The sequence below is a fragment of the Mobula birostris genome, chromosome 8 (genome assembly GCF_030028105.1).
Source record: "Mobula birostris isolate sMobBir1 chromosome 8, sMobBir1.hap1, whole genome shotgun sequence".
NCBI classification, from domain to species: Eukaryota; Metazoa; Chordata; class Chondrichthyes; order Myliobatiformes; family Myliobatidae; genus Mobula; species Mobula birostris.
Genome location: NC_092377.1, coordinates 121207193 through 121235007, shown reverse-complemented (window position 1 = coordinate 121235007; position 27815 = coordinate 121207193). Strand labels below are relative to the sequence as shown.

The window sequence follows — 27815 nt, the reverse complement described above, 5'->3', positions numbered from 1 at the left end:
AATTACAGCAAATCAAATGCGCAGCAACGTAAGAAGTTGCAGAGTAATGAACTTAGCCCAATACACCACAGGCATGTCCCTCCCACCATTGGTAGCATCCACAGGAGGTAATGTCCATCATCAGAGATCCCCAGCGTCCGTCACCATACTCTGTTCTCATTGCTCCCACTGGGCAGAAGGTACAGCAGCCTGAGGCCCCACATCACCAGGTTCAGGAACAGCTACTTCCCTTCAAACAACCCGCTCAACCCTAATCACTACATCACTGTGAACACTTTACAATACAATATATGATTCTATTGTTGTAATTTGTGTTCTTCCTTGTTTAATTTACAGCAGCTGATTAATCCACCCACCCGGCATGTGTGGGAAGGAAACGGGGGCCCCGGGGCAACCCACAAGGACACAGGGAAAATGTGTAAAATCCACACAGACGATGCCGGAGTTTGGGATGGAACCATCGAGCCCAAGCCCCTGTGTCTGCGAGGCGGCGGCTCTACCCAAAGAAAGGCCAGGCTCTCCACAGAGGGAGGGGATTGAGGGCTCACCACTGATTTCGGGTACGGGGTGTGGTTTATGGTGAGGAGAGATTAGGCAGAGTGGGTGGGGATTCTCTGGAGCTTGGGAGGGTGACAGAAGGTCTCAGTGAGATGCAAAACTCTCAGAAGTAATGGGGGGAGTGGGGGAAAGGGTAATGTAGGAGCTGGTCTCCTCCTGGTAGGGAGTCTAGGACCAAGGGTCCCGGTCCCAGAAAGACATTCAGGGTAGAGACGGAGAGAGATTCCTTTACCCTGAGGCTTGTGAGATATTCAGGCATCTCTCCCCCAGTTTACTAGTGGAGAACCCATGTATCGAAGTGAGGTTTCCAGATATTGAGAGCACCGAGAAATGCAGAGTGAGTGCAGGGCACATGGGGCGGAGGGAGCAGACCAAATGTGGTCAGAGAGAATGGGAAAGCAGAGGCGAGGGGCCAAACTACCTTGTTATGACTGTGTATTGAATTATTTGCCTGCACTGCACTTGCACCTTACTCTAACCTCAATGTTCATCCAGATCAAATCATTGCACAGTGCAGTTGTAAGACAAGATTTTCACTGTATAACGACAATAACCAACCAATACCAACTCAACTTGCGCCTTCTGTCTAGAAAATGTCCATATCCCTCCATTTCTAGCACAAACATGTGCCTATCTAACAGCCAATGAATTGCCTCTATTGTATCCACCTCCATCACAGGAAGCAAGCATCAAACATCCACCACTCTGTGTGAAATAACCTATCCCGCTCATCTCCTTTGCACCCTCTATAAAGCTTCCATATCCCTTTTTACATAGAGATTTACCAGGGTGCTGCCTGGATTAGAGAGCACGTCTTTTCAGGGTAGGTTGAGTGAGCTGGGTTTTTTCTCTTTGGAGGGAGCAGGATGAAAGGTGACCTTATGTACAAGATGATAAGAGGCATAGATCGAGTGAGGAGCCAGAGATTTTTGTCCAGGGCGGAAATGGCTGATACGAGGAGGGATCATTCCAAGGTTACTGGAGGGAAATATATGGTGTGATGTCAGAGGTAGTTTTCTTTTCCACACAGAGTAGTGGTTGTGTGGAATACCCTGCAGATACAGGTGGCGGTCGGGGCAGATACATAAGCAACTCTTAAATAGACACACAGCCGAAGGAAAAATGGAAGGTTATGTGGAAAGGATGAATTAGATTGATCTTAGAGTGGATTAAAGGTTTGGCATAACATCATGGGCCGGAAGGTCTGTACTATGCTATCTTACCAGACATCAGATAACAGATGGGTCCTGGTGAGAGGTTGGGCAGTGCTTGTGAGGCCAGAAGGATCTGTTACAGTGCTGCCTCTCTAAATAGTAATAATAAATAAACAAATAAATTCCATTTGCCTTTTCAATAACCTGTTGCACCTGAAAATCAAATTTCAACAACTTCCTCTTGACTGGCAGACAGACTCAAAGGAGAGGGCCTGGCTTGACACATTCATAGAGACGGTAAAAGTTAGTTCAATTGGAGGAATGTCTCCAGCTGCCGAGGTAGGATCAGATACTTTCTGTTCAGACATATAACTCAGCAGATGAAGTGGGAGGTCCCACATTGGCAGAGAGTAACAGTTCGGAACGAGAAGCCACCAGATCTGCCTACAAACAGGCAGACTGCTGGACCACATACAAAGGACAACAGCCATCGAAAGCCTCCTGAGTGACAATCTCTTCCTACAAAAAAACACACTCCATCTTGTCTATAACCTGTTGCAGCAAGACCCAAAACAAGCTGGGACAAGAATACCCCCACACCCTATGTCTGGCAAGTCCCAGGTTTGACACAAATGTTCTGACGTATGGGAGCCTTTTCTTTCTCTCCTTAGCCTCTGTGCAAGATCAGCCATTAACTCTCCCTACATTTGTAGAGCCTCACCCACCGGTCATGTCCCACAGTCCCGCCTGTCAACAGCACTTAACGCAGATCAAGGAGCCTCTGAATCATTTTAATGCATATTAACACACTTGGTCCCACCCTACTGGAGATATTTATCCTCAGTTTACCCTTCCCTTCCCAACCACCTCTACAACTGCAAACAAGCCAGTTTGGTTTCTTTCCCAGAGCTGAAGGATGAATTTGTACTCAAACCAGTGACATGAGTAATCTCAGCATTTTCTGAACTTCCAAAAATGCCCAAAAAATCCTATTCCAATTTGAACTTTACTGCGGATGTCCATTTATAGTGGACGTGTGAATTCCATACAAACACAGTTACAGAGTTCAGGATCCAACCTTGGAGAAAAGAACTGTGTGCCCACCCCCTACCACTGTATGTCTTTTTTCTACAAGGTTTGTTCTGTGACAGTAGCAATACAATAGATAAACATAAGCTGAGTGAGACAATTCCTCCCTTAGCCTGCTGTTATCGGTAGAAGTTTCTGTAGCTGACAATCACGTCAGGTGTCTGATGTGCTCTCATATTGATGCAGGAAGCCATTACTCATTCCCCACAACTTCCTTCGCTCACTCATCCAGCTTCTCTCTCAGCAGCCCATTCAAAAGGAACCTGTTGCTCATCAGCAACATATCTCTGGCCACTGTCAGTTCCAGGTGCAACCTGTCCGGCTAAGCTCAGCAGTCCTGCTGGTTGTATTGTGACCTGCGACAACAACTCCAATGCACCAGTCACTCAGCCCAATTCATCTCGGGCGCATTCCTCCCTACCTTAAGTAGCATCTATAGGAGGTGTTGCCTCAAGAAGGTTACTTCCATTGTGATAAGATTCCCACCATCTGGGTCATGGCATCTTCTCGCAGGAGGTCCCACACCACCAGTTTCAAGTACAGGCACTTCCCTTTGAACTACCCCGTTCTTCAACCTCAAGTACAGAGCACTACAGACCGACCACGCACCTCTCATGAGTTTAAACACCTGTGTCCGGTCAACCCTACTTTGCACCAGGGGCAACAGTCACAGCCTATCTGGTCTCTCCTTGTAGCTCAAGCCCTCCAGTCCTGGTAACATTGCCACAAATATTTTCTGCACTGTCTTACACAATCACATCCTTCTTATATCTGGATGATGAGAACTGTGCACGGAACTCCAAGTCTGTTCCCAACAACAATTGGTACAGTTGTAACGTGATGTCCCGACTCCTGTGTAACCATGGACCCGTCTGAAATGGCAGTTAATTTCAGCACTATCGTCCTGCTTGGTGCAATTTCCTTTCCTTCATAATTGTTGATCGTCTGTGTGTTCCCTGCACCCCTGGGCCCGTGAGCCACTGCACATTTTTCGATCGTATTGGTGTGTCACTGTACATGAATAAAGTTCCACTGGACGCGGGAACAAGGTTTACATTGGGTCAGTGCAGGCGATCATTTCCTGTATACACACACACACAAATTCATACCTGCACATACACACACAGGAACAGAGAGAGCTTCCGAAGATGCTGCCTAAGCCAACTAGCAGACCCCACACCCTCACCTCTCACCGGACACCAATGAACAAATTAAAACATGACACACAAACATGCGCACATCCCTCGAGCTGGAAAGGGATAAGGACAAACCCATCTTTCCATTATTTGCAGACCATGTAACAGACTGATTTCTTTTCCTTTACACTCGCAACCACTGATGCCAAACCGCCCACACCCCTGACATTCCATCGCCAGTTTTGGCCCGTGACCAAACAGGCAGCATTTTCGGCAGTGACAGCTACACACATCCACACATCCCACATGACACGAGGCAAGGCACAAAGCAGTTCCCATGGAACAGAGCAGGATACAGAGTACTGACCCCAACCTCCTCTCCCCAGCCTGGGTTTGCGAGGGCACTACCCCACTCGGGCACCACCACCTCTGGAGGATAGGCATACAGAGAAAAATGACCACTTACCTCTGACTAAGATATTGATGCTGTCTCTGGTTTTGCCCAGGGTGTTGCTGGCCTCGCAACTGAAAGTACCATTCACCTGGTAGGTCACCTGGTCCACGGTCAACTGGTGGCCCATTGCCCGCACCTTACTGGGGAGGTCACCGCCATTCCTAAGCAGGGAGACCGAAGGGAGGGCTTGTGAGACAGCAGCAGCAGCAGGGCTGAAAGAACAAACTGTCCCATACATGAATGGGGAGGTGAGTGGGGCTGAACTGAGTCACAGAGCAGGAGAGGAGTAGAGGGGATGGGGCTGGTTGGGGGTTCAAAGTGCCCGGAGGTGGTGCAGAGGAACTGAGGCAGGGTCACAGACACACAAAGGAGTGTAGGGAGTCTTGGCACTGTGACTGCAGCGGTATGACAGGAATCGCTGAGCGGTGGAGCAGGCATCAGAGGGGTGGAAGTGTCCAGGAAGGGATCACTTGGTTTATCAAGATAATGATGGACCCGTGGCTGGGCGATTCAATCCCAGCACGCATCGCATGATGTTCCCTGTTTCCACGGTCCGATTGGGGAATATTGAGGCGGGCGTTGAGACCGTGGAGCAGACCAGATTCCAGTTGGAAGTACAGGCATCACCCAGCAGGACCTGTCTGTCGTGCCCACAGAGCACGAGGTCCCCAACACTAAGACAGAGCCTACTTGGCAAATCCACACTAGTGCTAGCTGCAATGAGGTTCCCAATCACTTCTGTAGCCGGAGTTCTCCTGTGGGAGCTGTTTGGTGGGGTCCTGGCTCGGATTCCAGTGTTCCTATCCACTGGCAGCATGCTGACTCACTCCACTCCTCTCCATGTGGGGACGGGAGGGTTACCATTTGAACCAGCAGTGAGGATATCGCATATGCACACTCACATGTACCACCGGTAGCTAGTGACGGCAGGATTAGCCTTCACGTTACACGTGAGGGAAGCATGTTCCCTGTCCAGGTACCAGTTGTCGTCGTAGCCCTCGATGGTGACGATGGGAGGATCTGTGGGGGAACACAACCGCAGCCCAAATCAGATCTGCACCCACCAACATCTGTGACCACCTCCCTCTTCCACACTTCCTGCCTCTGTGACCCCTTTTCTTCCCCTACAGATCCCTGGTCTGTGAAACCCTCCCTCCCCTACACCCCTGCTAGTCTGTGACTCCCTCATGTGACCTCTCGCCCTCCCCTACACCATCCTCCCCCCATCCTGTAAATCCTCCCTCCCCTATCTGTTTCCCTGTATCTGTGACCCAGTCCCTTCCCTGCGTCACAATGCCCATGGTACTCACAATGGATAGTCAAAGCGATGTTGATGACATCGGGTCTCTCCAGTGTTTGGTGGGTGACCACACACTCCAACGTCATTCCGTCCAGCTCACTACTGGGCACTGCCTGGTACTGGCTGGTGACAGTGGTAGTGCCATCCGCGTTCTGCGTCAGTTCCATGGTGGCGTTCCCAGGTACAGTGCCACGCCAGATGATAGAGGCCGGGGGCTTTCCATGTGCTGCAATACAACTGGCCACGGGCACTGGAGATTTCCCGGAGCTGACCAGCAGTGGATTGCCACTGGTACGCGGCTTGGCTGCAAGGCAACAAGATCAACGGAGGCTCAAACATGGCACCACTTGCATCAGCCAAATGGTGTTACCCGCTCCAGTCCGGTATGGGATGGGGTATAACTCATGGGGATTACCTAAGTCAGGAATTCCCAAACTGAGGTCCACAGACCACTTGCTTAATGGGATTGGGCCATGGCATATAAAAGGTTGTAAACCCCTGATCTAAGTAAAGATGTGCTGGCTCTGGAGAAGGTCCACAGGAGGTTCCCGAGAGTGAAAAGGTTAACATGAGGGGCTTTGGAGGCTCTGGACATGTACTTGCTGGACTGTAGAAGAATGGGGAGGGGGCAGGGGAGATCTCATTGAAGTCTATCAAATATTGACAATCCTATATAGAGTTGACAGGGAGAGGATGTTTCCTATAGTGGGAGGGTCTAGGACCAGAAGGCACAGCCTCAGAATAGAGGGGCATCACTTTATAACCAAGATGAGGAGGAATTTCTTAGCCAGAGAGCGGTGAATATGTGGAATTTATTGACATAGACAGCTCTGGAGACCAAATCACTGAGCATATTTAAAGCAGAGGTTGATCAATTCTTGATTAGTCAGGCTGTCAAAGGTTGCGGTGAGGGGACAGGATAATGAGATGGACCTGAGGCACAGAGACTGAGGACCAATGACTGGGATCAGTGCGGACAGGTGCTGGGAATTGCTTGAGCAAGTCACTGGAGCTGGGGGTGGGAAGGGATAGGAGGTATGAGGGTATGGAGGGTGGTGAAGAAACAGATGAAAGTTGTTGTCTAATGCATCTTGGCAAGTTGCTGCAGTGGGGGGAGGAGGTTGCCGAAGGGCAAGGATGGTTCCTTACCCAGTATGGTGACAATGTAGGGAATGGGTGTGAAGAAACACAAAAGAGTCCCAGGGTCTGTCCTTACTCGGGGCAGTGAGGACAAGGAGGGGGAGGGGAGGAGATTCTGGCAGTCAATGCTTACCCAGCACGGTGAGGTTGGTGGCTGCCTCCTGGTTGCCCTCGGGATAGGTGGCAAACTCACAGCTGTAGATGCCATCATCAGTCATGAGGAGATGGTCAATAACCAATGAGGCGTCGGTCAGGCTGGCATTCCGGAAGTGGATGCGTTCCTTGGTATCCACTGGGTAGTTGGTGCCAAAATGGGGGTTATGCACGGCCAGATTCTGCTTGGCCCCTGATGGGTCCTTCACCCAGGTCACCTGGGTGACCTCGATATTGGAGTCAGGGTCCACGAACTGGCAGCGCAGCACCACCTGGTTCCCCACATAGCCAAAGACAGCGGGCTCCACCTTCACATGCTGGGCGACAGCAACTGGGAAGGAAAGATCAGAGATGCATGGATCAGTGCACAGTCCAAAGTCAAACCCAGCATGCAACAGCCAATGCTGAGTTCAAGTCCAATGTCACCTCTAAAAGCAATTATCCAACATCACCCAATGTGCAGCGTCACCCTCAAAGGCAGAATTCAACATCACAGAGGCACGGAAAAGTACAGCAGAGAAGCTGTATGGGCCATCTAGTCCATTCCGCACAATTTCAACCTGCATCCATACCCCTCACAACCATGTACTCCTTTAAACACTGAAATTGAGCTCGCATACACAACTTGCACTGGCAGCTCATTCTACACTCTCAGGTCTCTCTGAGTAAAGAAGTTTCCCCTCATGTTCCCCATAAACTTTTCACCTTTCAACCTTAACCCATGACCTCTAGTTCAGTCCCACCTAATCTCAGTGGAAAAAACCTGATTGCATTTATCCTATCAATATCACTCGTAATTTTGTATACCTCTATCAAATTTCCCCTCAGTCTTTTATGTTCCAAGCAATAGTCCTAACTTATTCAATTGTTCCTGATAACTCAGGTTCTCCAGTCACAGCAACATCCTTGTAATTTTTCTGTTCTTTTTCACCCTTATTTAAATCTTTCCGGGGGTAGGGGACCAAAACGGCACACAATACTCAGATTAGGCCTCTCCAATGTCTTATCCAACATCAACATAGCATCCCAACTCCTGCTCCATCACCTGCCTTGTCTCATGCCCTAATAGCAGTTCAAGTATCGCACACTATGTTAAGGAAAGTTTACTGAACACATTAGACAAATTCCATCCCAATTCATCCTTTTACAGTATGGGAGTCCCAGTCAATATGTGTAAAGTTAAAATCATGTTTTATAACAACCTTAAGTTTGTTACATCAGTCTGCAATCTTTCTACAAATTTGTTCCTCTAAGTCTCGCGGACTGTTGTAATATAGCCCCATTAACAAGGTCATACCTTTAATATTTTTCAGTTCCACCCATGATGCCTCACTAGACGAGTTCTCTGGTTTGTCTTGACTGAGTACTGCCATGACATTTTCCCGACTGGTCATGCCACCTTTGATGTGTTGAGTCTAAAACAATCTATCACCAGAATATTGAACGCAAACACGAGGAAATCTGCAGATGCTGGAAATTCAAGCAACACACACAAAATGCTGATGGGATGCAGCAGGCCAGGCAGGATTCGGGCCGAGTCCTGACGAAGGGTCTCGGCCCAAAACGTCAACTGTGCTTCTTCCTATAGATGCTGTCTGGCCTGCTGCATTCCACCAGCATTTTGTGTGTGTTTCCAGAATACTGAGCTACCAGTCCTGCCCCTCCTGCAACCAAGTCTCACTAATGAATACAATATCACAATTCCATATGTTGATCAATGTGTTCAGCTCATCTGCCCTTCCTGCGATACTTTTTGCAATGAAGTATGTACAGGATGTTAGTCGCACCACGCTCAACCTTTTGTTTCTTGACTTCGTCTGAGGTCTGTCTTCACAACCTCTCCACAATCTGTTCTGGCACTCTGGTTCCCATCCCCCTGTAACACCAGCCGAAGTACCACCACCCCCCGACACACCCTCGGCAAATCTTCTAGCTTGGATATTACCCTCTTCCAGTTCAGGTACAAACTGTCCCTTCTGTACTGATCTAATCTTTCCGGAAAAGAGCTCGGTGATTCAAATATCCGACATTCTCTTATTGTACTACTTACACACACACTCTTAATGTAATTTACAAAAAATTTCAAGACATTTGCCAATGATATTAAACCTGATTCTGATTATTGTCACATCTACCAAGATTACAGTGAAAAGTTGCCTTGTGGCCTGTTCATACAGATCAAATCATTACACAATGCATTGAGGTGGAACAAGGTATATAGTAATGGAATTCAGAACAAAGTGAAAGTACAGAGCAAGTGAAACAAAATGCAAGATCACGAAGAGGTCGATTGTGAAGTTGAGAGTCCATCCAATCTGATTCAGTCAATAGTCTTACAACGGTGGGATAGAAACTGTCCTTGAGCCTGGTGGGATGTGCTTTCAGGCTTTTCTATCTTCTGGAAATATGTCCATCTATGTGAGTCCAATTGGCCTGTGCTTGGCCCAGGTCGCTGTAAACCTTTCCTATCCATGTACTGTACCTGTCCAGCTGTGTTATAAGAATTCCCTCAAGGTCTTCTTGCAGCTTGAGTTAAAGGCGGCAAACACAATATTAGCATTCCTTACAAGAGGACTGGAATACAAAAGCAAGGATGTAATGCTGAGGCTTTGTAAGGCATTGTTCAGACCACACTTGTAGTATTGTGCACAGCGTTGGGCCTCCTTACCAGAGAAAAGATGTACCGACATTGGACAGGGTCCAGAGGAGTTTCACTAGAAATATTCTGGGTTAACATATGATGAGCGTTTGATGCCTCTGGGTCTGTACTTGCTGGAGTTTAGAAGAATGGGAGTGGAATTGTTAAATTCTTGATTGAATTACAGAGAGAAGGTTGGTAATGTGGTTGGGGAAAATTCTGATCCTATATTTTATAAATCTTGTTATTGTACCTTACCGCTGCAACTTCCTCTGGCAACTCATTCCATACACCCACCGTCCTCGATGTGGAAAACCTGAGCCCCCTTGTGTCGCCTTTAAATCTTTCCCTTCCTATCTTAAACCTGTGTCCTCTAGTTTCAGATACCCAACCCTGAGGAAAAACTGTAACTATTCACCTTATTTCGCCCCTCATGATTTCACACACATCATAAGGTCACCCCACAGTCGACTAGGTACCAGGGAGTAAACTCCTTGCCTGTCAGCTCATTTTCATGGAAATCCTCTGCCCATGCAGAGTGCCAGTTCTTGGGTGGGGGGGCCGGGGGAAGAATTCTCAGGATATTGTTGCTGTCCCCAGAAATCAGCAGATGCACCTGCACTTGAAGCCTGGAAACATAGATCCAGGGGAAGCATAGGTCAGGCAGCCAACCATTTAGCACTGGATCATGCCCTTCGACCTGCCGACTACATGGCACTGGAAGGTATAGGAGCAGAATTAGGCCACAACCCATTGAGTCTATCCTGCCAATCAACAAGGGTGTATTTTTATCCCAACAACATTCTCCCACATTCTCCCTGTGATACTTAACCCTCTCATTTATCAAGAATTTAACAAACTTTGCCTTAAATATACCCAGTGACTGGTCCTGGATTCTGCCACTATAGATCCATCCAGGCCTTTTAGAATCCAGGAAGTGACAGTCAATTTCCCCAACCCTGCCCATCACCAACCCCCCACCATCCTACTGAACTGCACTAAGTACAGGCTGAAACACAAAACGCTCCCTACCACTTAGAAGGAGGTGGGGTAGCATTGCTAGTTAGAGAGGAGATTAACGCAATAGAAAGGAAGGACATTAGCCGGGAGGATGTGGAATCGATATGGGTAGAGCTGTATAACACTAAGGGGCAGAAAACGCTGGTGGGAGTTGTGTACAGGCCACCTAACAGTAGTAGTGAGGTTGGGGATGGTATTAAACAGGAAATTAGAAATGCTTGCAATAAAGGAACAGCAGTTATATTGGGTGACTTCAATCTACGTATAGATTGGGTGAATCAAGTTGGTAAGGGTGCTGAGGGAGAGGATTTCTTGGAATGTATGCGGGATGGTTTTTTGAACCAACATGTCGAGGAACCAACTAGAGAGCAGGCTATTCTAGACTGGGCATTGAGCAATGAGGAAGGGATAATTAGCAAACTTGTCGTGAGAGGCCCCTTGGGTAACAGTGACCATAATATGGTGGAATTCTTCATTAAGATGGAGAGTGACATAGTTAATTCAGAAACAAAGGTTCTGAACTTAAAGAAGGGTAACTTTGAAGGTATGAGACGTGAATTAGCTAAGATAGACTGGCAAATGACACTTAAAGGGTCGACGGTGGATATGCAATGGCAAGCATTTAAAGATCGCATAGATCAACTACAACAATTGTTCCTCCCAGTTTTGCAAAAGAATAAATCAGGGAAGGTAGTGCACCCATGGCTGACAAGGGAAATTAGGGGTAATATCAATTCCAAAGAAGAAGCATACAAATTAGCCAGAAAAAGTGGCTCAGCTGAGGACTGGGAGAAATTCAGAGTCCAGAGAGGAGGACAAAGGGCTTAATTAGGAAAGGGAAAAAAGATTATGAGAGAAAACTGGCAGGGAACATAAAAACTGACTGTGAAAGCTTTTATAGATATCTGAAAAGAAAAAGATTGGTTAAGACAAATGTAGCCCCCTACAGACAGAAACAGGTGAATTGATTATGGGGAGCAAGGACATGGCAGACCAATTGAATAACTACTTTGGTTCTGTCTTCACTAAGGAGGACATAAATAATCTTCCAGAAATAGTAGGGGACAGTGGGTCCAGTGAGATGGAGGAACTGAGGCAAATACATGTCAGTAGGGAAGTGGTGTTAGGTAAATTGAAGGGATTAAAGGCAGATAAATCCCCAGGGCCAGATGGTCTGCATCCCAGAGTGCTTAAGGAAGTAGCCCAAGAAATAGTGGATGCATTAGTAATAATTTTTCAAAAATCTTTAGATTCTGGACTAGTTCCTGAGGATTGGAGGGTGGCTAATGTAACCCCACTTTTTAAAAAAGGAGGGAGAGAGAAACCGGGGAATTATAGACCGGTTAGCCTAACATCAGTGGTGGGGAAAATGCTGGAGTCAGTTATCAAAGATGTGATAACAGCACATTTGGAAAGCGGTGAAATCATCGCACAAAGTCAGCATGGATTTGTGAAAGGAAAATCATGTCTGACAAATCTCATAGAATTTTTTGAGGATGTAACTAGTAGAGTGGATAGGGGAGAATCAGTGGATGTGGTATATTTGGATTTTCAAAAGGCTTTTCACAAGGTCCCACACAGGAGATTAGTGTGCAAACTTACAGCACACGGTATTGGGGGTAAGGTATTGATGTGGATAGAGAATTGGTTGGCAGACAGGAAGCAAAGAGTGGGAATAAATGGGACCTTTTCAGAATGGCAGGCAGTGACTAGTGGGGTACCGCAAGGCTCAGTGCTGGGACCCCGGTTGTTTACAATATATATTAATGACTTAGATGAGGGAATCAAATGCAACATCTCCAAGTTTGCGGATGACACGAAGCTGGGGGGCGGTGTTAGCTGTGAGGAGGATGCTAAGAGGATGCAGGGTGAGTTGGATAGGTTGGGTGAGTGGGCAAATTCATGGCAGATGCAATTTAATGTGGATAAATGTGAGGTTATCCACTTTGGTGGCAAAAACAGGAAAACAGATTATTATTTGAATGGTGGTCGATAAGGAAAAGGGGAGGTGAAACGAGACCTGGGTCTCATTATACACCAGTCATTGAAAGTGGGCATGCAGGTACAGCAGGTGGTGAAAAAGGCAAATGGTATGCTGGCATTCATAGCAAGAGGATTCGAGTACAGGAGCAGGGAGGTACTACTGCAGTTGTACAAGACCTTGGTGAGACCACACCTGGAGTATTGTGTGCAGTTTTGGTCCCCTAATCTGAGGAAAGACAGAGAAACATAGAAAACAGGTGCAGGAGTAGGCCATTCGGCCCTTCGAACCGGCACCGCCATTCAGTATGATCATGGCTGATCATCCAACTCAGAACCCTGTACCTGCCTTCCCTCCATACCCCCTGATCCCTTTAGCCACAAGGCCACATATCTAACTCCCTCTTAAATATAGCCAATGATCTGGCCTCAACTGACATCCTTGCTATAGAGGGAGTACAAAGAAGGTTCACCAGATTGATTCCTGGGATGGCAGGACTTTCATATGATGAAAGACTGGATCGACTAGGCTTATACTCATTGGAATTTAGAAGATTGAGGGGGGATCTTATTGAAACGTATAAAATCCTAAAGGAATTGGACAGGCTAGATGTAGGAAGATTGTTCCCGATGTTGGGGAAGTCCAGAACGAGGAGTCACAGTTTGAGGATAAAGGGGAAGTCTTTTAGGACCGAGATGAGGAAAAACTTCTTCACACAGAGAATGGTGAGTCTGTGGAATTCTCTGCCACAGGAAACAGTTGAGGCCAGTTCATTGGCTATATTTAAGAGGGAGTTAGATATGGCCCTTGTGGCTAAAGGGATCGGGGGTATGGAGGGAAGGCTGGTACAGGGTTCTGAGTTGGATGATCAGCCATGATCATACTGAATGGCAGTGCAGGCTCGAAGGGCTGAATGGCCTACTCCTGCACCTATTTTCTATGTTTCTATGTTTCTAAACTGTGTCCGTGTCGACCCAGCTACTATTCCATTCTCCGCAGGCTCTGCCCCTCACCCCCGTGAGCAGGACGATTTACAGGTGCTGATTCACCAACTGACCTTGGCTGTTGCTGCGTCGTGGGAAGGAACAGAAGACAAGGACCAGGCACCTTCCTGTGACCAGACAGGTCCACGTCCAGAGGACAGCATGCTGCTCCTGACAGCTCCCCGCTCCACTGAACCCAGCCCACCATTGCTGCCTCCCAAATTCCACATTCCTGGAATCTGTTGCTCCAGCCCTGAGATCTGCAGGGATTGAGCTGTGTTACAGTGGCCAGTAAAACACAGCTCCTGGGTGGGGGATTCTGTGAATGCGTACCATGGTGGGGGGAGGGAGAGAGGAAAGGGTGAAGAGGGAGGAGAGGGGAGGATGGAAGAGAGGGTCAACATCAGAGAATGATTCACCCTCCAGGAATTCTAGGAATGTGGAGCAACGTGTCCAGGTCAGGGCGAGTTCACTCAAGAGCCTGGGGCTCAGAGAGTTGACCCAGATACCTGCAGGGCTGAGGACAGGGTGCTGAAACACAAGGGGTGTAGGGGCCACAAGCCAGCGAGAGGGGTTAGAGATAGGGTAGGGGTTGAGGGCCAGTGGCTTGTCACAGACACAGAGGAGTGAAGGGCCGAAGGGGGTCACAGAATGGGGAGCTGAGATCCATGGATTCTGCCTTCAAAATCCACCCAGACCAAGTGCAGGGGAAGATCACATAGTTGACAGCAGGTCCACAGCGGCCTCTGATTGCTTGGATAACGTTACAGGAAGTGGTGTATAACAGAGTGCCAGTGGGCAAAGATTACTGCAAAGGGGAGAGAAAGAAATAGAGAGATAGAGAAAAAAAGAAATAGAGGCAGGGAGGAGGAGGGGGAGAGTCACACACAGACAACCCACAAACCAAACCACACTCCATGAGTACAACATGCACAGTCCCCCAGTCCTTGCCACACTGGGGTGAGTGTCGAGGCCATTCCGCCCTTCGGCAATGGACCAACCCCATCTACCTGCCGACCGCGGAGAACCCCTGGTGGGACAATCCTAAGGGAGCAGCTCCCCTTATGGACTGGGATCCTGCACAGGACAGTGACCAACCCCACCAATGGAGAGGCCTTTCTGTCCACCACCGTCTGCCCAATCTCACAGTGGTGGAGTCCGAGTGCTTTCTGGCTGTGTAACTTCCCAATGCTTCAGCACCAATATGTGTGTGATTGTTCAGCGAATCAATAATAACATAACTAATACTGTATTTCTCTGTAGCCTGTCACTTTACTGAAGCTGATAATTTCACAGGCCAGAACTCTTATCACTACAATGTGATTTATCTAGTCAGATAGTTTTCAGTTTAAGACAATCAAGACTTTCCTTCTTTCTAACCTCCTTTTCTCTCTCCTTTATAGTCGACTGAGTTTATTTTTTATTGTTATTAACACCTAATAAAACAGCTCTAATTATATGATTCACATCGTATTCCTGATTTCAGACTCTCTGAAGCAACATCACTTGACCCAACACCACCCTGTCTACTTGTGCAACCGCTTTCAACCCCCACATCAACACCGTTTAATGTACTGCCATTCTTAGAATAGTACAGCACAGTACAGACCCTTCAGCTCACGAGGTTGTACTAATCTTTCAACTTACTCCAAGGTCAATCTAACCCCTCCCTCCCACACAGCCCTCTATTGTTCGACCATACATGTGACTGTCCAAGAGACTCAACTATCCCAAATTTATCTCCCTCTACCACAACCCCTGGCAGTGTGTTCCAGGCACTTATCTAATCAATCTTTGTACATATTCTATCTTATGTATTTATACTTACTGTGTTTTTATGATTCATATATTCTTTATTTTATTACGTTTTTTTTAAATGTTGCATTAGATCCACAGTAACAATTATATAGTTCTCCTTTACACTTGTGTTCAGGAAGTCACACTAAACAATCTTGAATCTTAACCACACATTGTTCTGCAACAACACCGGTGCCAAGCTGTATCGGCTCTAGTGCCCTTCCCTTGGATAACATCGGTGGCGTGGACAGGTGAGACTTGCAGCATGGGCAACTGCCGGTCTTCCATACAACCTTGCCCAGGCCTGCAGTCAACATCGAAATCGATGGACAGCTGAAGAAGAATCTCACTTGCTATGTAAAAAAAATCTACCTCTGAAATCACCCTGTACTTTCCTCCTAGTATCTTAAAAGTATACACTCTCATATTACCATTTCCACTTCCTGGGAAAAAGTACCTGCTAACCACTCTATCTACGCCACTCACATCTGTCAAGTCATCTCTTATGCTCCTACACTCCAACCTCAGCTCACTCAACCTATCCTAAGAATACGTGCTATCAAATCCAGACATCACCCTAGTAAATATCTCTGAGCAATTCACTACACACCACCCCTTTGCATATGACCTCCCAAAGTGCACTGCCTCACACTCACCTGGATTAAAGTCCATCAGCCACTTCTCTGCCCGTGTCTGTAAATGATCTACATCATGCGGATATTGGAGAGGTTGCAAAGGGAAACCTCTAGTGGAAGGGACAAAATGCACTGCCTCCTTTGTTGAACAGATATGGCTTGTCAAGGATTTCAGTTGTGTGAGATAACATCAACACTCCGAGCTAGTGAAACTGTGGGTGGTGATATTACAATTGCGACAGCCACAGCACAGATAACAATACTCTCTTCAGCCAGTGAGCACCCAGCTCTTTTTATCTGAAGGTTGGGTGAAGAGGGCAGCACAGGCCATGGGAAAAGGGCTCTCTCCTGCAGCAGAAGGGGATGGGTTTCTACGAGGGGCTTACTCTCCTGGCCTCAGTGACAGGTCCAGCTCACAGCTTGCTAAGCAGAGAGGCAGCAGTGGACCAATGATCAGTACTGGCATCGATAGATCTGCTATCAGGGGCCTTAAAACAGTCCATTCAGCCCACCAAGACTACCCTGACCTTCAAACACACCCATCCACACCGATCCCAGCGCCCTGGCCCCCAGAACTCTCGCTAGACTCTTCCTTCACCCACATACATGGCCATTTCATGCATTGGGATGACGTGCCATCGGGATGTGGGAGAGATACCCCACGAGGTCACAAGAATAATGCACACTGTCCAGACAGACAAGCACACACAGCTCCGGAGGCTGACATCTCCAACTTGTGACTCTGGGTCTGGGTGGCAATGGTCCTACCCACTGTGCCAGTCTGCCAAGCCCAACACCATGGACAGGGATTTGGCCACAACGTTTAGAGCTGCCATAATGACGACGATCCAAGATCAACAGAGAGACGTCTCATGTCAATTGGGGACCAACACAGTGAGGAGGTGACACACATTGGCGGGCTGGCATGTTAGACATCCCCTACTCTGTTCCCACTCATGCACACAGCTGTCTGAATTAACCTCTCTCACTGACAAACCACCCAATCACCAGGCACAGGATACAAGATAGGGGAGGTTAGGGTATAGCTTTACGCAATGCTGACAAGCCCATGGTTGTGTGCAGATCAGGTCACCACATTACAGGTGACTGCACCGAAGAGAGTAGGGAGGAGATCCCCCAGGATGTTCCCGGGAGGGTGTTCCAGTGATGAGGAGAAACTGGATCTGTTCTCCCTGGAGCGGAAGGGAGCTTCCCAATGGAGATGGACAGTATTAGGAGTGGTAGTAATTGACCGCGTGGCAGGGTGGAGAGTCAGACGCTGTTCCCTGTACTGGTGGTACTGAATAAATCCTGATTTATACTTCTGCGCTAACTCGACACCGTAACCTATGCAAGTGGCCTCCGTGCGTTGTGAGCATTTAGACTTGTGTGTTGGTGTGTCTGCGTCGCTCTGCGATTCGCGCACATCATGCATGCACACACACCTGCCCGCGCAAGGCTTCATTGTCATGGTAGTCTTTCTCGGGGTAAATAAGAAGCAAGCATCTTTTTTCGTAAAAGCAAAATATGTCCTCCATAATTTCGGCGGTCTGTAAAGCTTTATGGAAAGCATTGCAGCCAGAGTTCCTTCCCTGCCCTTCAGTCGCTCAATGGGAAGCTATTGCAGCGTAGGATGAAATGCGATGCTACCAAGCAGACCAATCACAGCTGTTGCAGTCTGCGTTGCCGTGACGTGCGGTTACATTTTGGGAGGGGTGCACGTCGCAGCAACGCAGGCTCTAGCGTAGGGATCCGCGTCAGCTTTGCGTAGGGTTTGCGGCGACGCAGTACTTACGGCGTCACGTTAACGCAGAAGTATAAATCAGGCTTAAAAGAGGGCACAGATTTACTGTGATGGAGGATCTAGGGAGGAACGTTTCCCCACAAGGTGACACTACCAAAGGAGGTACGGAAAAGACTCTCGCCACGATAAAACAGTCTATGGATGGGCACTGGAATAACAGAAGCGGGGTCGGGGAGGGAAATGAGTGCTGGGAACAGGATCCATGTAAAGATCTCAAATATTAAATTTATTTGTCATTGAAATATCCAAACATACAGAGAAATGTGTTATCTGCGTCAATGACCAAGACAGTCCGCAGATGAGTTGGGGGCAGCCCATGCGTGAGGCCATGCTTCTGGTGCCAATATAACATGCCCACAACTTACTGATTAATACATCGCTTTGGGATATGGGGGCACTCAGAGGAAAACCACATAGTCATGGGTGAACATACAAACTCCTAACAGACAGTTTAAGGAATTGAACCCAGGTCACTGGCACTATAAACCGTCATGCTAACCATTACACTACAGTACCATGCAGTGGTGTGGTTGGCTTGGATGTTCTAGCCTGTGATGTGGGACTCAATGACTTACACTCAATGGACACCCCGGACCTCTCATACCTGGCCAAAAACCCCTTCACAACAGTCCACTCACTCCCACCTCGTTGGCAGCAACCTTGCAGAAACCGTCCTGCCCACACTTAATGTCCTACAGCATGGGCACAGGCCATTCAGCCCATTTGGTTCATGCCATCAAAGATGGTCCCATTTGCCCACATTTGGCTCACACCCCACTGAACCTTTCTTATCCATGTACCTGTCCAAGTGTCTTTCCCATGTTGTTAATGCACCCGCCTCTACAACTTCCACTGGCAGCTCGTTCTATATACGGACCACACTCAGGGTGAAGAATTTGCCTTTCGAGTTCCTATTAAATCTCTCCACTCTCAAAACTTAAACCTGCGCCCTGTAGTTCTTGATTCCCCAAACTTGGGTAACAGACTTAGGTGCATATGCCCTATCTATGCACCTCATGATTTTATGCACCTGTTTGAGGTCACTTCTCCATCAGTGTCCTACACTACAGTGAATGGAGTCCCAGCCTCTCTCTGTAACCCAGTCCCCCAAGTCCTAGCAACATCCCTGTAATCTCCTCTGCACTCAGTCCAGTTTAACGGCATAAGGCCATAAGATATATGAGCAGAATTAGGCCATTTGGCCCATCGAGTCGGCTCTGCCATTTCATGTTGGCTGTTCCATTTCCCTCACAGCCCCAGTCTCCTGCTTGCTCCCTATATCCCTTCATGCTCTGACTAATTAAGAATTTATCAACTTCTGACTTAACCTCCACAGCCGCCTGTGGCTGTGAATTCCACAGATTAACCATTATTTGGCTAAAGAAATTCCTCCTCATCATTGTTGTAACTGGATATCCCTCCATTCTGAGGCTGTGACTTCTGGACATACATTACCCCACCATAGGAAACATCCTTGCAACATCCACTCTGTCAAGACCTTTCAGCTTGATAGGTTTCAAATAGATCCCCCTCACTTTTCTGCATTCCAGTGAGCACAGGCCATGAACCATCAAACACTCCCATATGATAAGACTTTCAGTTCCGGAATGATTTTTGTGAACCTCCTTTGAACCCTCTCCAAGGCCAGTACATGCTTTCTTGAATGAGGGGCCAAACACTGCTCACAATGCTCCAGGTGAGGTCTCACCAATGCTTTATAAATTGTCAGCATCTCATCATTTCATCCTTGCTTTTATATTCTAGTTCTTCAGCAGGGTCAAAACTGAACACAATATTCCAATCTGTACATCACATCATCTAATGGCCCATCCAGTCTACCAACATGTCCTCAGTCAGCTCCAAAACGTCAGTCAAACCCAATGCTCTCCCCCTCAGGTCCGTGCAGACTCTTTCCAAACCTATTACCTTTTTTAAATTCTTCTGTTATAACAAACATACCAAATTATTCTAACATTTGCAGGGTCTCGATCTGCCGCTTGTTACACATTTGCATTACAGTGAATAAATTGCCATGTGTACTGTTCACACCGATCAAGTCATTACACATTGCATTAAGCTAGAATAAGGTAAAACAATCACAGGCTACCAAAAATGTGCAATGTAGGTTGATGATAAGGTGCAAGATCATAATGAGATATATTATGAGGCCAACTCTCCATCTTCTCACACTAAGGGACCACTCAGTTAATGTACAACTTTAGGATAGATGCTATCCTTGAGCCTGGTTTGTGTTTTCCACCCAATGGGAGAGGGAAGATAGGAGAATGTCGAGTATGCGTGGGGACTATAATTGTGCTGGCTGCTTTACTGAGGCAGACAGCAGAATTCCCTAAGGTTTAACTTGGGATTGAGTTGGTAGAAAGGAAAACAAACACAATGTTAGCATTCATTGAGAGAAGATTAGAATACAAGAGCAAGGATGTAATGTTGAGGCTTTATAAGGCATTGGTCAGACCACACTTGGAGTATTGTGAGCAGTTTAAGGAACATTCTCTAAGAAAGAGGTTGCGACATTAGAGAGGGTAGAGGAAGTTCATGAGAGATTCCAGGAATGAAAATGTTAAAGTACGTGGAGCATTTAATGGCACTGGGCCTGTACACACTGAAGGTTATAAACATTGGGGGTGGGGAGGGGAGGGAATCTTGCTGAAACCTATTCAGTACTGAACTTGGAAATATTAACAGGTCAGGATAGACTGGATGTGGAGAGGAGGTTTCCTATAGCAGTGGGGCCTAGGACCCAAGCGCACATTCTCAAAATAAGGGATGTCCATTGAAAACAGTGTTCAGGAGAGATTGCTTTAGCCAGAGGGTTGTGAATCTGTGGAATTCATTGCCACAGATGGCTTGGAAGCCAGATCATTGGATATATTTAAAGTGGCGGGTGAGATAGGTTCTTGATCAGTAATTTGTAAAAGGTTACAGGGAAGAGACAGAAGGATAACAATTCGGCAATGGTGGAGCAGACGATGGGGAGAATGGCCTAATTCTGCTCCTATGTCCTATAGTCCAAGGGTGGCAGAGACTATCTGGAGAGGGAAGCGGGGGTGGGGGTATGGTGTGTCAGGTTCCCTTCAGTTGAGGTGACCCACTGAGTTTCGTTATCACGGTATTTGTTTTGAAAACATTTTCCCACCTGGAAAATCCAATTTAATAGAAAATCTACTTAGTTTACAACACATGTTGGAGAAGCATGCTGCAAAATTATTCTATGGAAGCCTTCAGCACTTGGTATTTCCCCGTTTTCCACCCTTTCTCTTTTCTAAAGAATAGGAGTGACATTTAGTCCTCTCTGCTCCACATGTGCCCTGCATGGATGACGAGAGGGTGAGGAAGCAAAGGATTAGCAGTCTGTGCCACTGGGGAGGTGAAGCTCAGTTCAAACTAAGAATCTAATTAAAAAGTACTCTAATAAAAATTGACTGATTTAAGAAAAACAAAGAACAAGTTAAATAATCTGTTTCAGCTGCTCTCTCCATGAAGTGCACTTCCCTATTGTCACCAGAGCACAGACCCTTCGGTAATTCTTGAAAAATTCTACCAACTTTCCTTTTCCCATCTCCTCAACCATCTGGTTCCTCACCCTCCCATCTCTTCACACCCACTAGCTCCTCACCATCCCCTCTCCTCATCCCTCTGCTTTCTAGCCCTCCCCTCTCCAAGGGACCCACACTTGCTCTCCAGCAGACAGTTGCAGTATCGGTTTCAATGTGATTTTAGAAATTTACTGCCATTGAATCAGTGGGATGTAAAAGGGCATGGGGAGAGAGGATAGATCTTACTGCACAGAAACTGGTGCTTCAGTCCATCATGACATTGTTGACCATCCTTGTCTGCCTTCAAGAATCCCATTTTCCCACTTTAGGACTATATCCTCCTATATGATATCTGTTTTAGCATCTAACTAATTGTCACCTAAATGTAATACAGAGGATTCCAGTTCATTGGGCCATTGGTTAATCAGGGCAGCCTCTTAATTAGGACAACTCTAAAAGAACAAAAACTAGTTGAGAAAAGACATGCAACACACATAAAAGTTGCTGGCGAACGGAGCAGAAAAGACATGATTCCTTCTGTTTATTTGGGACACAATGTCAATTGATTGGGACAGGAGAATGTCGGTGAAGTTTCTAACTAGCATCAGTCATGTTCACTTTTGTGGCCATTAAGACACTGCATCATGCTTAGAGCAAATCATTTTAAAATGGCGTCAGTTGCATGTGTTTGTGTTTAAAGGGAAGTGATATTTGTCAATGATAATTGGTGAGAAATAAACATGAAGGCAATTCAGAACTGTTTTGCTCACTGTGGTTTCAAGCATTCAAGCTTGGAGATGCCAGAAGCAGCCAGGAGTGAAACTGAAATGATTTTACTACCTCAAAAAGTTAGGACCTATGAAGAATTTGAAGATGTTGACGATCAACTTGAATGTTACAATTAAGATGAAGCTTTGGAGGATGCAATCATGAAAGCATTGTAGAAGTCCATTACCTACACTGGGTGTCTGTGTTGACTTTGTTCATTTACAGTCAATCAAAAAAAACACATGGCAGCATACGATGGATGAAATTTCCCATAGATAACTACCAGAAACTAACGCACAGTTTGATGGCTCTATTGGTAGTGTTATAATTTAGTCTGTATTTCATTTAAATATACAAGTTGTTACTTAGATAAATAGTGGTTAGCCTTTTTTATACGTTTTTAACTTTTCCATGAAACTTTGGATAATTGGGACAGCTGCTTGATTCAGCCAAAATAGTACTGGTCCTGGTGTATCCCACAACCTGAAACCCATTGTAATTATGTCCACCTCCCCCTGGCTTATCAACCACTCTCTGTGTGGGAAAAAAACTTTCCACTTTGATCCCTTAACTTTTCCACTTTGATCCATTAACTTTTCCCTCGTGTTTTCTATACTCCTACTGCACAGAGAAACAGATTCTACCTTATAAGGAAAGGCTGAGCTAGCGAAAGCTTTTCTCTTTGGAGTGAAGAAGAATGAGAGAAGGCTTGATAGAGATTTATGAGATAATAGGAGGCCTGGATGGATGGAACAGCCGGAGACTGCTTGCAGGCTAGCAAACAGTCAGAGGATGATGAATCCAGATTCACGTCATTTGGTAGGTTTAAGGCAGAGGGTTAAATTTTAAGGGCAAGATAAATTAATTGGAGAATTCAGGAAAATGGAGTTGAGTAATACCTACACAAGGTTGCTGTTTATTGATTACAACATGATCACACGTTCAGTTCGAGTCAACCAGCTCCGAAATCTGGGCCTCTGTTCCTCCCTTTGCAACTGGATCCTTGACTTCATCATTGGGAGAGCACAGTCAGTGCAGATGGGAAATAACCTCTCCTTCTCACTGATAATCAACATCGGTGCACTTCAAGGCCGCATGCTTACTGCACTACTCTACACCCACAGGCACATCTCAAAGGCCAGCTATAATTTTAGTGATGACACACCTATTATTGGCAAACTTTCAGAAAGTGATGAGGTGGTGTACAGGATTCAGATAAATCAGCTGACTGAGTGGTGTCACAACAACCACCTTGCCATCAGTATCAGGAAACCAAGGAATTGTTTGTGGACTTCAGGCCGGGGAACACAAACCAGTCCTAATCGAGGGATCAGAAGTGGAAAGGTTGTGCAGTTTCGATTTCCTGAGTGTGAAGATCTCTGAGGGAAATTTCTACAGAGCATTCTAATTGGTTGTATCACTGCCTGGTATGGAGCAACAACTGCACATCACTGGAAAAAAGACTCAGCCAGCTGCATAATGGGCAGAAGCACTCCTCAGTATCCAGGACAGCTTGAAAAGGTGAAGCTTCAAAAGGCAGTCATCCATCATTAAGGATCCCCATCACCCAGAACTTGCCCTCTTTCTCATTGCAACCATCCAGGAGGTGCAGGAGCTTAAAGACACACGCTCAACATTTCAGGAACACCACCTTCCCCCCACCATTAACCATGTGCATTAGCTCACTATGTATTTTCTTTTTTGAAACTCTATTTGTAGTGCTTGTTAAATTTAAATATATATTTCTACAGCACTATATCGCTGCCGCAAACAAACTAATTTCACGACATATGCCAGTGATATTAAACCTGATTCTGATTCCGAGTGGGAAAGTAATTCAGTCATGATCGAAAGGCGGAGGTCTGAATGGACAGAATGACTTAATTCTGTTTCTGTGACTCCTGTTCCTATCGATTCAGTTCCCAATAATCCTGACGAAGGGTCTCGGCCCGAAACGTCGACTGTACCTCTTCCTAGAGATGCTGCCTGGCCTGCTGCGTTCACAAGCAATGATGTGTGATCCTTTCTTTAATTCTACTTCCCCGGCACTGCTCAAACGCCATTTATAAATGTAGCATCGAGCCACTGGTTCACTTTAGAGGCATTTCAAATCACGACTGCCGATCCCCAAGGATTTCCCTCCCCAACCAACGTAATGTCACATACCCCTCTCCACGGCCCTTCTCCTCAACCACCCCGCCCCCCCCCCAGCCATCCTTCGGGAAACTTAAAAAAAGAAACGCTGAATTAAAAAGATTCGCGACTTCCCCGTGCTGCATGTTCCAAGGATACGAGTTTCGGTTTTATGTGGCGTAATCCACCACACATTCCTACCACAGACAGAGAGAACAAAAATACCGGGCGACTTGTAAGCTGATCTGCCTACATTGGGTAATATAACACTGGAAAAAGCAGTGACCCGCTGGAGCTGGCAAGCGCACAACTTCACACTGAAAGGAGGACTACTTTTACTGAGGGGGAAAGGGTAAGCGATTGAGGGGAAGGGGAAAAATTCTCGATCTTTACCTCCGCAGACATAGACTCCGAATCAAAACATGTTAGCTACCTGGGTCACGCCTAGCAATGGCGGGAGGCAACCGCCTCTGCTCCCAGAGCAACCACAGGTAGAAGCCATGTTTAATGCCATTTTCTCCAAGGCACGGCGGGGTTCGAAGTTGGAACACAAAGGGCGCACATGTTCTCCCCAACCCGCTCCCCCAATCCCACTACATTTTTTTTAACCTCACCAGCCAGGGAGGAGAAAAAGGCGATCAGTTCCATGGAGGGCATTTCGCTCTTTGCGTAGGTTTCGGCCCTGTATCCGAAGAGGCAACGCGGATACCTTCAGCTCCCGGATCTCAATGGTTTTGTCTCTAGGTGGGTAGGGGGTTATCTGGTTAATCCTGATCCAGGTAGATTGTCGACCTAGAGCGCCTGAACTCGCCGCCCGTTCCAGTGGAAAATGACCCAGCCTCGACCGCAGATTCTGCAATGCAGGGAAACAAAACCTGTTCCAGTATCGCTTCGTCAAAGCCCCGCCTCCAGAAGGGCGAGACTCGCTCCCTGTAAACTTACCTATCTTTCCAACACACTCAACCCACGGAACTTACTTACATTCCCTCTCTCACACACACTCACACACTTCTCTCCCTCTAATCTCCCCGCTTCTTCCTCCAGCCAGGGAAGGGCGTAGGGCCGGAGGGTGGTCACAGATACGGGAAGGGGTGTAGGGGCTGAGGGGTGGGGGGTTCCAGAGATGGAGAGGGGTATATAAACTGGGGAGATTCACAGTTCGGGAGAGGTGGAGGGGGGGTCAGAGATGGAGAGGGGTGTATAGGTTGGAGGAGATTCACTGGGAGAGGTGTAGGGGCTGCAGAGGGGTCACAGAGATAGGGAGGGGTGTAGGGGCCAGATGGTGTCACAGAGACTGGAAGGGATGTAGGGCTGTTGAGGGGGGGTGGGCACAGATCGAGTAGGGGCTGGAGGCATATTACAGAAAGCCCTGAGCTTCATTACCCACAGTTTCCTCTCTCAATTTGGGAATCTATCACCAACGCTGACACTGAACTCCAAAACTCCCCTCCCCATCGAGAGCACCAGAGGGTAGCTGTTCTCCAGGAAGGAGGCAGTGTGCCTCTGATTACCACCACGCCGAGGCCGATCTGAAAACAAGTCTAGTTGGAAGGTGGGATGGGCAACTTCATCCGGTCAAGGTGACCGGTCCCTTGAGAATGGGGTTGTCCATTTCCATGTGGCTCCCTGTGTACTGTGGGGTTCCCTGATGGATCGAGGATCAACAGGTGAGCAGAGCACGGGATCTGGATCCTGACCCTGAAGGTGGGGGAAGGAAGGATGGGCAGGACATTGGATCAAGCTCCAGGCCCCAAATGGGGAGCATCTCTGTCACCTGAGAACCAAGTGTGGACTGTGAAGATGAGAATAAGTGTGGAAACAGAGTCTGAGGCAGAGTGTGGCTCTTCAACCACCCCTCCTAACTCCTTCATCCTTCCCCGTCTCTAAGACCCTTCCAACCCCTTCAGCCTCCCCATCACTGTGACCCTTCTAACCCCTACACACCTCCCTGTCTGTGATCTTTCAAACTCCTACACTCCTTCCCGTCTTTGTGACCCTTCTGACCCCCTACACCCCTGTTTCTATGACCCCCTCTGGCTGCAACCCCCCATCTATGACTCCCTCTGGCCCCTGTACACCTCCCTATTTGTATGATTGCCCGGCCTGCTGGTGTTCCAGACTGCTCCGTGTGTTTGTGACTTCCTTCAGCCCCACAATTCACAATCACTGTGATCCCTACATCCCTTCCCATCTCTATGATGCAACCGCCTCTGTTGCCAGAAAGCTCATGGTCTGTGTGAACCCCCACCGGTCATTACACCTATCCAATCTCTGTAACCTCTTCTGCCCTCGACACCACTCGCATTCTCTATGAACAACCAGCCACCAGCCTCCGCATCTCTCCCATCCAGGAGACCACCCACATTCTCCCATGTGCCTGTAACCTCCAGCCCTCACAGCTCTCCCTGTCTCTGTGAGTCCTACCAAGTCCTATCAGCCTTTATAACCCTCCTCATCTCTATGAACCCCAGCAGTTGCTGCACCCCTCACCATCTCTGTGCGCTCCCCCCCAAAACCATGACACCACTCCCCGTCTCCATGACCTCCTCTGGCACACAAATCTCTCCCCGTCACTGTAACCTTTACAGCCCTCACAACTCTGTGACATCCCTCAGGACCTTAAACTCCTCCTCCACACCTCTGTGATGCCCTGTCCTCACTGTCTCTGTGAACACCCTTAGGCCCCTACAGTACTTCCCTTCACTGTGGCCTCCTCTGGCCTCTACACACTTCCCTGACCCAATGAGCTGCCTCCTCCCTCTGACCCCACGCCTCTCCCCATCACTGTGAACACAGTCTGTCCTCTAAATCCCTACCCAAACCCCTATACCTCTTCCTGTCTCTGTGATTCCCCCCCTTCCAGCCCCTACACACCCCCCTGTCTGTGGTCCTCTCCACACCCTAAATCCCAACCTGTCTCGGTGACATGGTTCTCCATCTTTGTAAAATCCATCTACCCTCCCAATTGCTATGGCACCCCTCCCCTGGCCCCACACCTCTCCGTGTCTCTGTGTATCCCATCCAGTTCTTTCAACCCTCCCATCTCTGTGACCCAGCATTGAGCCCCACATCCCACCCCAAATCCACCACCCTTTCTGGTCCCCTAATCCTCTCCCCATCTTGGTGACAACCCTCAGGCTCCTACACTCCTGAATATTTGTGACCCCACCCCTCCAAGTCCCTACAACCCTTTCCATCTCTGTGACACCCTCAGGCGCCTACACCACTCCCCATCTCTGTGAACGTTTTGCCACCTGCCTCCTCTGGTGAAACCTTTGAAGGTTTGTATTAGTTCCACTTTCTGATCGCCCAGAGGGTAAGTTCAACGTTGTCCCTGTCGAGTGGTCCTGTTTGGCAAAAGCATGCATGGTGGAGGGGGGTGGTGACTGTGCCCCGGATGGACCCCAGTGATTCTTTGATTAGTGCTGGATGGTGATTTTCATTGATGTGGAGGGACCATCCTCTCCTGGGGGGTCTCGCTTTGGATGGGCCCCTGTGACATTTTGTGGTTGTGT

General features: G+C 47.6%; 1 protein-coding gene across 2 annotated transcripts in view; it reads right to left on the bottom strand.

Moving 5' to 3' along the window:
• LOC140201646 (nectin 1b-like) overlaps positions 1-25216 on the bottom strand; it is a 63373-nt gene extending 38157 nt beyond the window's left edge. For both annotated transcript variants that reach the window (XM_072266089.1, XM_072266091.1), the window contains exons 1-5: positions 24915-25216; positions 6965-7315; positions 5702-5995; positions 5294-5411; positions 4404-4552 (exon numbers count right to left, since the gene is read on the bottom strand). In XM_072266089.1, the coding sequence (XP_072122190.1) occupies positions 4404-4552; positions 5294-5411; positions 5702-5995; positions 6965-7315; positions 24915-24957 (955 nt within the window). In that variant the 5' untranslated portion in view covers positions 24958-25216. The remainder of the gene's footprint in view (positions 1-4403; positions 4553-5293; positions 5412-5701; positions 5996-6964; positions 7316-24914) is intronic.
• Between the last annotated feature and the right edge of the window lie 2599 nt (positions 25217-27815).